Source organism: Pseudopodoces humilis, chromosome 1 (genome assembly GCF_049639895.1).
Source record: "Pseudopodoces humilis isolate 2021_Gansu_Grassland_sample_001 chromosome 1, ASM4963989v1, whole genome shotgun sequence".
Taxonomy (NCBI): Eukaryota; Metazoa; Chordata; class Aves; order Passeriformes; family Paridae; genus Pseudopodoces; species Pseudopodoces humilis.
Window position 1 is genome coordinate 16,000,377 of NC_142200.1, and position 12,914 is coordinate 16,013,290.

The 12,914-nt window shown below is 31.8% G+C and overlaps 1 protein-coding gene across 3 annotated transcripts in view; it reads left to right on the forward strand.

Annotated features, from left to right (window-relative positions):
• The window catches only part of CSMD3 (CUB and Sushi multiple domains 3), a 572,913-nt gene that overhangs the window by 507,536 nt on the left and 52,463 nt on the right, over positions 1 to 12,914 (forward strand). For all 3 annotated transcript variants that reach the window (XM_005516952.3, XM_005516953.3, XM_088051522.1), the window contains 2 exons: positions 10,729 to 10,902; positions 12,380 to 12,553. In XM_005516952.3, the coding sequence (XP_005517009.1) occupies positions 10,729 to 10,902; positions 12,380 to 12,553 (348 nt within the window). The remainder of the gene's footprint in view (positions 1 to 10,728; positions 10,903 to 12,379; positions 12,554 to 12,914) is intronic.

A 12,914-nucleotide genomic window follows, 5' to 3' on the forward strand; every position in this document is an offset into this window, starting at 1 on the left:
ATTTTAATTTCAGTTGAAATCAGAAGTATGTTAGTATTCTAATTTAGAATTTAGAATAATTTAATTTAGAATATGTCATATTTATCTTGTTGTTTGTAGAGGCATGAATATATGACAGAATATCCATAAACTGATACTTTCAGAAAACTGAACTAGTATATACATTATATATAGGGGTTTGTTGCAATATATCTTTGTACAGATTGCCATTCTCCTCTTTAAACTATTTTTTATACCAAATAATTTTTCTTCAGTAAAACAACATTATTTGCTAATGTTTACTTAAGTGAATGACTCACGAATGAGCAAAAGTGTTCCTTATCAAGCTACAAGTCTGCAGCAGGAATTTCCCTGACATACAACAGAGAGGGATAAAGGCTTTGTTTATGTTTCACTTTAACAATGAAAACCATTTAACAGAGGAGGAGGAAAAAAAAAATCTTCATGTTTGATATTCAAAAATATCTTCATGTTTGATATTCTTCATCTTCTAAATTGTCAGCAATTACAAGATGTTCTAAATCTAAATTTTTGAAGAAATGTTCTGCTTTTTTTCTTGTTTGCATGTCTGTTTGGTTTTATTTTTACTGATTTTTCTGCAGAAGTTACAGCTGTTGGAGCTTGGAGAAATGTAAAAATTTCCTTCAGGGAAATATTAATCTAAAAATAAATAAGATAAATTGCATACTATTTGTGAATAGCACCTTGAAAAAAGACTTGCATTTAAGAATTTTGCCAAAACAACTTCATGCCAAGTGAAGATCAGCACAGAATGAATTGAATTCTTCTACATTTGCCTGTAGAAAAAAATTGTAATATAATTTAATAACAGTAACAGACTATATAATCTTTACTTGCAACTTAAAGAGGACCCCTACTTCTCAGAGGAGATTCATTATTATTCAGTTCATAATGTCCAGTAATAATAAACAGTTAAGAAAACAATTGTATAACTAGAGGAGAAAAACAGTAATCTAAAATACACCTTTTATATCAGACTAATAGCACTACAGAAAATCTTATAATACATATCTTTAAGATTTATTATGGCAAATTGTTGAAGACAGCATGAAAACAAGTATTGCTCAGAAGAATTAGAATATACATCATATATAGCAACCAAAAAATGTATACTTTGCTGAAAAAAGATGAAAGAAAAGCTAATGACAGAGCAAATTTATAAAAGGGAGAGAGTAATGGCTGCCATAATTTCTCTTGCAACAAGGCTGCATAGTGTGTTACATCACTGTGCAGGAATGAGCTCCCTGATGTCTCAGAATAACTCAGTTCAATTCTTCTTTCTTCCATAAGTAATTTGAGACTTAAGATAGAGGGATGAGCTCAGCTAATGGAAAATCAGAAATAAGAAATATTCTTAAGAAGGTTGTTATCAGAAAGTGAAGGAAGGAGGACATTAAAGAAGTACTAGAATGTGGGAGAAAGGAGATCGAACACAGCAGGAAGATCTATACAGTTGGTATTTTAACTGTTCAAGAAATGAATTTTTGTGCAACTTATCAGTAAACTTCACTATCTGATTCTGATGTTTTTGTGCTCTTAGTTGTAAACATTTTTTATCATTTATCATAGAGCCTTTCGACTTCTACTTTCTGAAAAATGTAGCTGTTTTTGAACTGAAGTGTTTACCAATGTTTTAATTTTTGAAGATGCTCATAGGAGTACACTTAGTATAGTATTTCAAGTATTTTGTTTAAAAATACAATTACTTCTTTTCAAAAGAAAAAAAAGTGCTACTGAAATAATTACATTTAATTGTTGTGTTAGCCTGATTTTAATTCCAGGTACGTGTAATTTTAAAAATTTAAAGGTGGAATAAATAAGAATCTAAGTATCTGGAGTAGAACTTTAATCTAATTTGTGGTGAATCTTATCAGATACAGATGAGAATTAGAACTGAGGTAAGCTTTAAATCACCAAAAATATTGACTAAAATCCAAGTTATGTTATTCCATGACATTGTGAACAGTAGTGCATGATTTTGATGACAGTCGTAATAGTGTGAGAATATGATGATAGGTTTCATATCTCTTTTTTTGTCTTTCTTTTCTCATTCTCTTTTACTAAAAGAAGGATAATGAACCTGTGGCAAAAACTAGAACACTTAACACAACTGCCTTCCTTTCTTTATCTCACTTTTTTTTTTCTTTAAATAATACCTAAATGACAATGTAGTACTTCATGAGTAATTACATTATTATAATAGTAGGAAATTGACTCCTTGGTCCTTAGTCTCAATAGCTGATCAGAAGAAACAATGTTCAAATTGCAAAAACAAATTAAACAAAACACAATAGAGCTTCTGAAGTAATTCTGTTGTCAAAGTTTAAAAACCAAAATATTTCAGGACATTTTGTTGTGAAAAAATCACTTTAGTCTTTTAGAATAAGATAACAAGCAAGGACTAAAATCATGACAGTTGTGTCTCCTAGGTTACAAACTGTCTCTCACAATTTATTATGCTTGATCTTTTTCTGTACTGGTAACACTGAAATACTATGTAATAAATTCTGAAAAACATTCAGAAACATGGAATAGATTTTTACTGAATATCCTACTTATAAAAGGAGACTTAAAAATCCGTGATTTTGTTATACATTTTCCTCTTGGAAAAATACTTAAATAGTCAACAAGAAATTGCTTATTCTTTTGTCTGTTTGCATGAAAACTTTGTATATTTATACTAATTTTAGATTGCATGTTTACAATTTTATATTTTGCATTATGTCCTTTAATTATCACATTAATTTTATTTGCTTTAATTTAATATCAGGAATAACACTGATCATAAAAGCTTATATTGTCATATTTTTTTTTTTATATTTTTAGTGTAGTCATTTTAATGCCTATAATCTGATATTTAGTAAACTGGGCATTTCCTAGAGTAGAAGTAAATCAGGTCTATTTTAATAACTCCACAGTACTTTCAGATAAACTTTAGAATTAACTAGTATATGAAAGGTGAAAAACATTTACTAAGATTTCTTTAACACTGATTTTTTTTTTCCCTTTTCTCATTAGCACTACTTTAAAATTTTTTTATTAGTTCAAAGGAGAAGCACTATCAGAACATTACTTTTACACACCAGGATTTCAGGATCAGGACTAATTTTTCTTCTTTTTTCCCTAAAGGATTTCTTGAGGGTATTTTTTGCCCTTTAAAATGTTTTGTGTATTATTTTGGTTAACATTTTAGACAGCTTAGTCAAAAACACTTAACAAAGTAAAACTAACAAAGAAAAATATTGCATGCTTTGAATTGAATTTCTGTTAGATACAGTTCTTTTTATATGTAAAGGAACAGCTCTTTTCTTAGATTATTACAAAGAATTCTGATTTCTTTCTAGGACCTTTCTGTACAAAGTTCCATACTCTTCTTTGAGGGGTATCTAACAGAGCTTCTCTCACTTGTGCTAGTCACATGACTGATAGTACTTTTAAAAGATGTTTAGACATCTCATCAATGAAAACTACATGAAAAGATGGCAAAAAATAAGATTTTCAACCAATACTTAAAGTCAGAGGAAAGGTATCTTATGCACACTTTTCTTTTTTTGTTGATTGTTGAACTAACTCTAGGTTTTCACATTTTTTGAACTTGTGACTCTATCCTCTTCATCTCAGCTGTACAACACCTAACACTTATTTCTTAAGTCCTTCTTCTTTATTAATTCCTTATGCATCCTGAAACATCCTAACATCCTAAACATCCCAATTAAACAGATCTGTTGATATTCTCTCCCTTATTTACCAAAAGTCATTGCTGTTATTTCATACAAGATAGATCCAGAAACTTCTGGAAAAATAGTTTTCTTCTGCATATAAGTATTAAATCTCAAAGAAAGATAAACAATGAAATATGATTTAATTTTTAAAGGTCTGTAAGATTTGTTGTTGTTAATTGTGACATGATTAAATGATGTTAGTTTAGTTCATTTGGAGAACACCTTTATATAGTGTCCCTATGAATCAAAATGCAGAAGTGAAGGATGAAGTTTATTTGATTAATAAGGCATAAGGAAGTGTAGATCCCATACATGACTATTACCAGAGAAGCTTTCAGTAAAGGCAAATGGACAGAAGAAAAGAGGTGTTTAGGTTAGTGTGTACATTAAATGTCAACATTTGCACTTCCCAAGCAATAATATCAGGAATACCTTTCATCTCTTCTCCTAAGAGAAAGGCCACTCATCACATACTGTGTCTTTGCCTGAATTAAAAAATAATCCATCATACTGAGCAGATCATGAAACAAATAATTGATTATGATTTATCTAAGTTTGCATTACATATGGTTCAGAGAATTTTGTGTAGACTATATCTGGTCTAGTCCTCTGGGCTAAATGCCATCATTACTTATATAGTTCTAAGTTGTCAAAAAGATCTGTCAATAATTTTGGCAACATTTTCTTCAAAAGGAAATGGAACACATTTTGTGCACCTAGTTGAGCTTCTCAATGTGCTTCCTCTGAAAGGAAGCTAATTTGTTGATAGTAAAACCCCCTCAGCACATTTATGAGTTTGAAGGAAGATCTGAACCAAAATCCTAATGTGAACACAACCTTTGATGTGTTAGCTGGGGAATATTTATCCCAGTTTTACTCAACTCTTTTTTCATACAAAAATACTGGTTTTAAATGCTAATGAGTCATTATTAGGAGCTTGTTACTTGTAAAGGAAAAACCAGTTATCCATCAGCTGTGTAGAGAACAATGCTGTCAGTGGTGTTAAAAAAATAGCAGACATACCATATGGGGCAAAGCAACCATGTAAACTAACCATGTAAGCAAAGAATGTTTGGTGCATTAATCTATCAGTGGTATTTTTTATATTTTCTCAATCAGCTATCAGTCACTGAAAGGTTTCTGTGTCATGTAACCTCTGAATTGTAACATCTCTGCCACTATTTTCATACTTGAAACTTCTTGAAAAATATATATGCAACTAACTTCTTCATCTTCACTGTTTTTAAATATATTTTTTAAACTTTTGGTATTTCAATTAAGGGGTGATCCTGTATCTCCAGTGTTACTGAATTAATATATCTGGAGTCAGCCATGTGCTTCTCTTTGTTCTTCAGTACTGCTTTATAATAATAACTAGACTTTCAAATTAGGTATATGATGTTTCATCTTTCAAGAATTATTCAGCTGTTTCAAGGAATTCAGCAGAGAACTTCCCTCTATGGACCGTGGATTAAAAAAGATTTAAAATAACTTTACCATTCATCCTGAACAGTTTTAGTACAGCTTGAACAGCTGTCAAGATGAGGCTCTTCTGAAAATAGGAAGAGAAATGCCCCAAGTCCTGTTTTGTCTAGGGTTGTGCCTTCTTATGTCTTTTTATGAAATGCAAGCCCTGTAAAGAAAAAAAAATATGCCAGGAAATAATTCTTCCCTTTTCAGCTGAGGTCATCTTGACAGGTTAATTAACTTTGTTGAATAATAAATAACATAAATCTCTGTTTTCAATAATACATTGGTATGCTGATTTTTTTCACTACTGTGCTCATGTTTGACACTACTGACAACTAAAATAAGCATAGGCATGTTTTTTGCCATTTAATGTAAAGATTCTGTATTCATTTATTCCTGTTCTTTTCATCTCATAGAACAACCTGCAGAAAAGAAATCTCATTTACAGCTATGGTTTCAAAGGTTCTGACACTAAGTTATTATGCTCATTCTTCATTGCTAGAGCAGGATTTCATGTCAAATTAGGTAATTTATTTGGTGCTCACAGGTTATTAATATCCTTCATTCTCAGTCTTTGACTAATTTTGTTTTTGAATAATACTTCATGCAATTATTCTTCTCAAGTTTTGCTAGACTGGAAATTGAGAATGTTACAGTTCTTATTTCTCCTCTCAAATCTGCTATTCAGTAAAACCTTCACATTTAGTCTCTTTTAATACCTTTTTTTGTAATTTTCACTTGTCTTTGCAGAAGTGGTATCTTTTGATTCAGTGTTACAAGTTACAGGTTACATTAAGACCCATGGGTCTCATCTGGGTTCATAGAACTACAAAAGTCTTTTACATCCATGTAATAAAAAAATGGAACTACAACTGATCTTAAAGTACAGAACAAAAATAGGGCTATTGACAATGGACAAAGATGTCATGAAAACAGTCTCAAATAGCTTAGCCTAAAGTAGTCTAGAATCCTAAGTTAGTGTGAAGGATTTTAGGATATATTAGAATATATTTGTTACAGAGCCCTTATAATAAGAGTTTAAATGAAAGTCCTGAGAAACAATTACCAAATACCAGAATATACAGCAATAAATATTAGAATATCCCTAATCTATAATGAACATCTTGGAATTATTTTCTTTGATAGCTTAATAAAAAAAATGTTAAAGGTAAGAATTTACTAAAATTCATGAGAAAAATAAATAAACACCTTACTTTTAAAAGAAATGCAACAAACCCAGAATAGAATTGAAGAGAAATTAGGTAATAATTGCTCTTCCAAATACAGATGTTAATAGTGATAGAAGTTTTTGTTGGTTTGAGAGGTGTTGTTTTCTCATTGTTGGTTTTTCTTCCTCTATGCTTTTTTTTTTTCCCTCTTAGTATTGGAAAAGTAATGATAGCACTACTTCTATAACAACTGCTATAAGTTGAGGTCTTTATTTCCTGTGGCAGAGAACATCTCTATGGATGTGTAAAACATAGTGGGAAAATAAAGCAAAGAATAAAAGTTCTGGAAAATATTAGAGACTTTTATAGATCTTAAGGAATTTACTCATCTGCATGAATCAGTGGAAATTCCATTAAAGTTCTCCACTGTTCTCTTAACAGGAACTACATACACTTTTCATAGTGAACATAGTGAACTGCTCACCACATGCACCTACATGACAGTTCTCAATTATTTTATTTTAAAATAAATAATTCTGAAACCATCATTTTGGGGTGTTGGATTGTTTTGGCTTTGGAGTTTTTTCCCTCTTTTTTTTTTTTGTTTTGTTTTGTTTTGTTTTGTTTTTGTTTGGTTTGGTTTTAATGTTTTTTTGGTATCTTTTAGTCACACTAAACTTCCTTTGGAAAGCAGAGTAAAAACTGTCAAAAAATCCTGCACATCCCCAAGCGTTTTGTTTGTGTTGTTTTATGTTTTGTTTTGATTTTCTTTTTGTTTTTTTAATCTCTTTTTAAATTTCAAATTAAAAATGTGTAACAAGTCTGGTATATCCTGTTTTTAAATTATATTTACTTTCTTAACGCTGTCACCGATTGATTTAGACTTGTGACAGAACTATGGTTTTATAATACAGCTTTATAATACTCTTCATAAATTCAGTTTTACTTTTCAGTTTAGAAATCTTACATAGGGATAGACGTATTCTCTACTGTTTTAAAAATATCTTTCATTACTAGAAGTGGGAATTTCACAATTGGTCATGCAATATAGTTAGTGCTCCAAAGATAAAACTGTTTTACAGAGTGAGAGGAAATAATCAAGACAGAGGGATTTGAAGTAACAGAATCATAGAACAGCCCAAGTTGGAAAATAATTGGAAAAATCATCTGATCCAACATTACATGGCAAAGGGAGATGAGATGGGATTATCTGGAAACCTGTTGAGTCACATTTTGAATACATCTGGTGATGTAGATTCCCATCACATCCCTGAATAAATTGTTCTTACTGTTAAAAGAATTCTTTCTTACGTCATGATAAAACCTTTCCCAGTGCAGCCTGCACCCAGTGCCCTTTGTCCTCTCCATGTGACTCCATGTGAAGAGAGAGCCTCCATTATTTTTGTAGCCACCCTCCAAGTACTGGAACCCAGCCTGAGCCTTTTCTACAGGAACTAATAGGAACCAATGCCTTCAGCTTTCCCTCATAGGAGGAAAGTCCTTTGATTATTTTCATGACCTGTCTTTGTAGTCTGTCTGAATCTTTCTGCATCTTTCATGTGCAGCTTGGCAAGCATTGAGTGGACGATCACATCTCTACCACTGCTAATAATGTTTCTGCAGATGCAGCCCAGGATCCATTTTGCTTTCACTGCTGCAGCCACACACTGCTGACTCACGGTCAGCTTCTTGTCCACCAAGATCCCCCAGTGCCTTTCAGTGACACTGCTCCCCAGCCACACAGATCATGGCCTGTTCTGCGCTCTTTGGTTCTGTCATCCCTGGGGCAGAACCTTGCAGGTGTTTTTGTTCACCTCATACAGTTCTTTCTCACCTGATCCTCCAGCCTGTCCCAGTCCCTCTGTAAGATGTCTCTTCCTTCTCATATATCTGCCTCACCAGCAGTCTGGTGTCATCAGCAAACTCGGTGAGGCTGCTTTCAATCCCATCATCCAGATAATTTAAGATATTCAATGTCATTACTGATCCTTAGGGAATCCTGTTGTGATAGGCCTCCACCCTGAGTGAAAACCACTGATCACCCCCCTTTTAGTGCAGCCTGTTAACCCTACCCATCTTGAAGACCACTTGCCCAATCTGTATCTTGCCCTTTTGTGCAGGAAAAGGCTGTGGGGAATGATGTTGAATACTTTGCTGAATTTCAGGTAAGTAACATCTGCTACCCCTCTCCTTGTATATAGCAGATGTTGAAGAAAGTTAAAAGAAAAGAAGAAAAGAAAGAAAAAAAAATAAATTCAAAAGTAGAAATAAGTCAAAACTAGGTTCTGAGAGGTTTATGACAATGAAAGTATGGTAAGAGGATGGAATTTTTAAATTACTTTAAATTTTCTAGAGCAAGAGTAGGAGATTACTGTAAGACAGATGATTTGTAAGGAATTTTCACCTGTTGAAGTTTTATTGGTTTTGTAATGTCCATGCACAATTGCAGAAACAGCACTGTGATCTTGGCTTCCTCACATGTTGAATTGCTTCAGTTTTATTCTCTCTGCTCAGGAAACAAAGATTGACCTTTCTGGTGAAGTGTTCTGCTTCCACTCTGCCATAAAGCATCACTAAATTTTTAATTAAGAACCAAGCCATATATTTTAATTAAATGCAACTAGAAAAATATTTCCTTGAGCATGATCTGAATCACTGCAGATTGTCTGGTTGCACTTTTGATAGAAACTAATCTTTTCAAGCTCAGTTTTTATTCCTCATCTGGTTAGTCCTGTTTATAGTCAGAAATATGATAGGATAGGGAAATTAATTCCTTTGGAGCATGTTCAAAAAAGTCTTCTACATGCTGAATGGATTATGAATTTTTTGGAAGATCAAGAAATAGACAAAAATTTTTCAAATGTGTTATACCATCTTATCCTAGAAAACATAATTTAATGTATGCCTGTTTTTTACATAAGATGGAGGGAAACAGGGAAGGAACAAACAAGGGATAATATAGCCTTGAACAGTACCGGATTTGGACTCCTGCTAACTACATAGAAGTCAAATTGCAGTTATCAATCTAATATATGTGGGGGTTCATATACTACCAATACTGTAACTTTTATCATGATTCATACAATGAAATACAATATAAAGCTCAAATTGTAAGAAAATGTAAAAGTCTAATTTTTTTTTTTTTTTCAAGAAACTTCTAGCCCCAAATGAATAAGGAAAAATGCAGAAAATATATCAGGGTATTAGAAGCATTTAAAATTTCAAAGGAAAAAACAGTCCAAACCATATTGGTTCTATGTCTTTCTTTGTTGGCAATCCCATGCTTTAGAGATTTGTTTGTGGGGCTATTTGAGGAAAATTAGAATAGAAAAGGAGAGCAGAGGAGTTGGGTGGCTGGTAATTTTTTATTTTATTTTATGTTCGAAAAAGTACAAGATGAAACGCTGCTAGTTTTCTTTTTTTGCTTGTCTTACTCTTCTTTTTACAGTGAATTCTCTACCATATGTCACAGTCTTCATGAAGTCAACCGTTCTTAGAAGACTTTCCCATTAGCACATTTTTTGCTGAATCACAGTGACCATTTTCCAGAATTCATTACGAAAAACAGTAATTACACATAGTTTGTTTTTTTGTCCCAGCCTCTCTGTAGACCAAATGTCTCTTTATGACTTTCACAGTGAAAATACAATATTTCTCATACTTTGAGAATACAGAGTAAAAGATTAGGCCTAGGCAGAGAAAGATTTTTGGTTGCCATTTGGTTGCCGGAAGATTTGGCAGCATTTGTGCTGACTGCTTTCAACCAAAGGATGTTAATCACTTTGGGATTTCACTGGGAAAGAGAGAAAGAATGTTAAACATTACAGAAAGTCAAATTCCAGCAATAAATTTTTGAAGTTTTGGGGTTTTTTTAATATTGTACAAAGGCTATAATGTCCACATGGATTGATATAATATTTGTATTATTTTTATTTATGTGGAATTTTTTTATTTAGTTAAATGTATGATGATTTAATGTTACTTTATTCATTTAAGAATAGCCAAAAGAAAACTAAGGTAAATTATACATATTTCTTATGTGTTACAATAAAAAGGAAATTTTAAAGGAAATTTGATGATATATATGACATTTAACCTCTTTGCTATATCATCTTCTTGTAATTTTTTATATGTGTATAGTTATACCTGTCTTAATGCATGACTGCAGTTTTCACCAAGCAAATAAAAATAAAGCTTTGAATTAGGTCAATAAAAAACCTGGAAAGGTATTCAGCATTTCTTTGTCTAAGTTGAGGAGGTTTATTTAATATTTCTATGGCATATTTACTGATATTTTCCTTTATTCTTTTTTTTTTTTTCATTTTCTTTACTATAAATAAATACAGCTGGTCACTGTGGTATCCCAGATCTTATAGTCAATGGACAAGTAATAGGAGAAAATTATGGATATAGAGACACCGTTGTTTACCAGTGCAGTCCTGGTTTTCGGTTGATTGGCTCTTCTGTAAGAATATGTCAACAGGATCACAACTGGTCTGGCCAGCTTCCATCCTGTGTGCGTAAGTAAGCATGGCAACACGAACTGATCTATGTTACAGGAATATCTGTGTCAAGCAAGATGAGGATTGAATGATCCTCAAAAGTATGGGGCCACACAAAATCTGTGATTCATCTATCAGGTGAAGTTAAGTCTTGTCACCTAGAATTTCCACAGCATCTTTTGGCTACTACTCAGTATTGGCATCATAACCTGCTGTTATGAATATGAAAATTCTTCAGAAAGTGATAGGACTTATGAACGCCAATTCTCAAATTTGAAAATGGCTTTATGATCTGTAGTGGCTTTTGGAAATATTTAATATATATTTACTTTCAGTGTTTTAGTTAGATGAGTAAATACTATTGAAGTAAACTGTCAATGCCGTAGATTAAAATGGGGTTTTTTCACAAATTATATTTTCTTTTCTTCTTCTTCTTCATCTCTTCTTTCATTTCACCTTTTCATCATCTTCTTCATTCTTTTTTTCTTTTCTTCATCTCTATGAGAAAGAGTTGCTCTTGCTTCGATTTGTGGTTTTGGGGTTCTTTTGAGTGAACATTGTGCTTTGTTATTGAGGTTTCTTTTGCATGATAATTGTATCAAGCCATAACATGAAAGACCTTTAAGTAATAACAGAAAATTATGTATTTAATTTAGGAGAATTTGAGAATTCTCTAAGCACTTTAAAGCAAATTACCACTATTTTTCAGGTTCAATAATATTAGTGTATTGAAACTCTATTAATCGGCCTCCAAATATCCTATCCTCTATCTTAGTAGCAGAAATTTTCTTAATGCCAAGTCATAGCACACAATGTTAATTCATTTATTCTGTGATGTTTTAATTTTTAATTCTTGACTAACCTTTTTTTTTATACCAATGGTTTGTTACAAAATAAAAGAAAATGTTTACAAAATGTCTTTGGATCATTTTGTGAATATTAATTTGTGTCAAATTTTCCTTCCTTATTTTTTTCTAATCTGTTTTTTGTGGACACAGAAAATAAACTTTTCCTTCTGTGGACAGTTTTTGTATAAGCATAAGAAAAATTTCACTATACCAATAGTTCTGGGATTTTTGTTTTAAAAATAGTTATAAATTTATAGCTTCACAAAGTATTTAGGCCACAAAGATAAAATATTGAGTTGATACAAAGACAAATTTGTAAGAAACAGTACTTGAAGAACTAAGGTAGTGATATATTTCCTTTCAATTTCAGACTATATATAATGAAAATCTAGTGCTTGCTTTTCTCCTGCTTCTTCAGAAGAGTTTTCTTCATTTGCTTTCATTACTGCATGTCAAATTCTATTCAGTTTACTTAAAAATTTAAGTACATTCTTAAACATTAATACATCATGGAAAGTATGCAGTATCTTATAATATCATAACTTAAAAGTGCTATTATATAATTATTATCTCTTACATAATAAATAATGATAAGTGATAACATCTTGTTCTGTTTTTTGGGATTTTTTTGACTGGTACTATGCTAGCTGTCAGCTGTGGTCACCCTGGTAGTCCTATTTATGGAAGAACAAGTGGAAATGGTTTCAACTTCAATGATGTTGTGACATTTTCATGTAATACTGGGTATGTTATGCAAGGACCCACCAAAGCTCAGTGCCAAGCTAATAGGCAATGGAGCCACTCGCCTCCAATATGCAAAGGTAAGAATATGCAGCATTTGAGGGTTTCCAACTAAATCTTGTAAAATTAAGGCTGAAAAATAAACAGTGGGGAAAAGAACACAAAGTGATTCCTGTCCCATCAACAGAGAGACAGATTAACTAACACAATAATCTTATTATTAAAGACGTTTCGTGAATCTTTGATTTTTATATTATATATTTATATTCTATGGATTTTTATGGATTTTTACTGACTGTATTTTCTTTTCAATAGAGGTCCTCCAGTCTCATTTGATCACTTTCCCCTAAAAGATACTGCCAAATAGTTTACAGAACTTAAATTTCTAAGGAACTCTTTGTTAATGAGAAGATATTATTTTCTAAATTTAGAGTCCTAAAC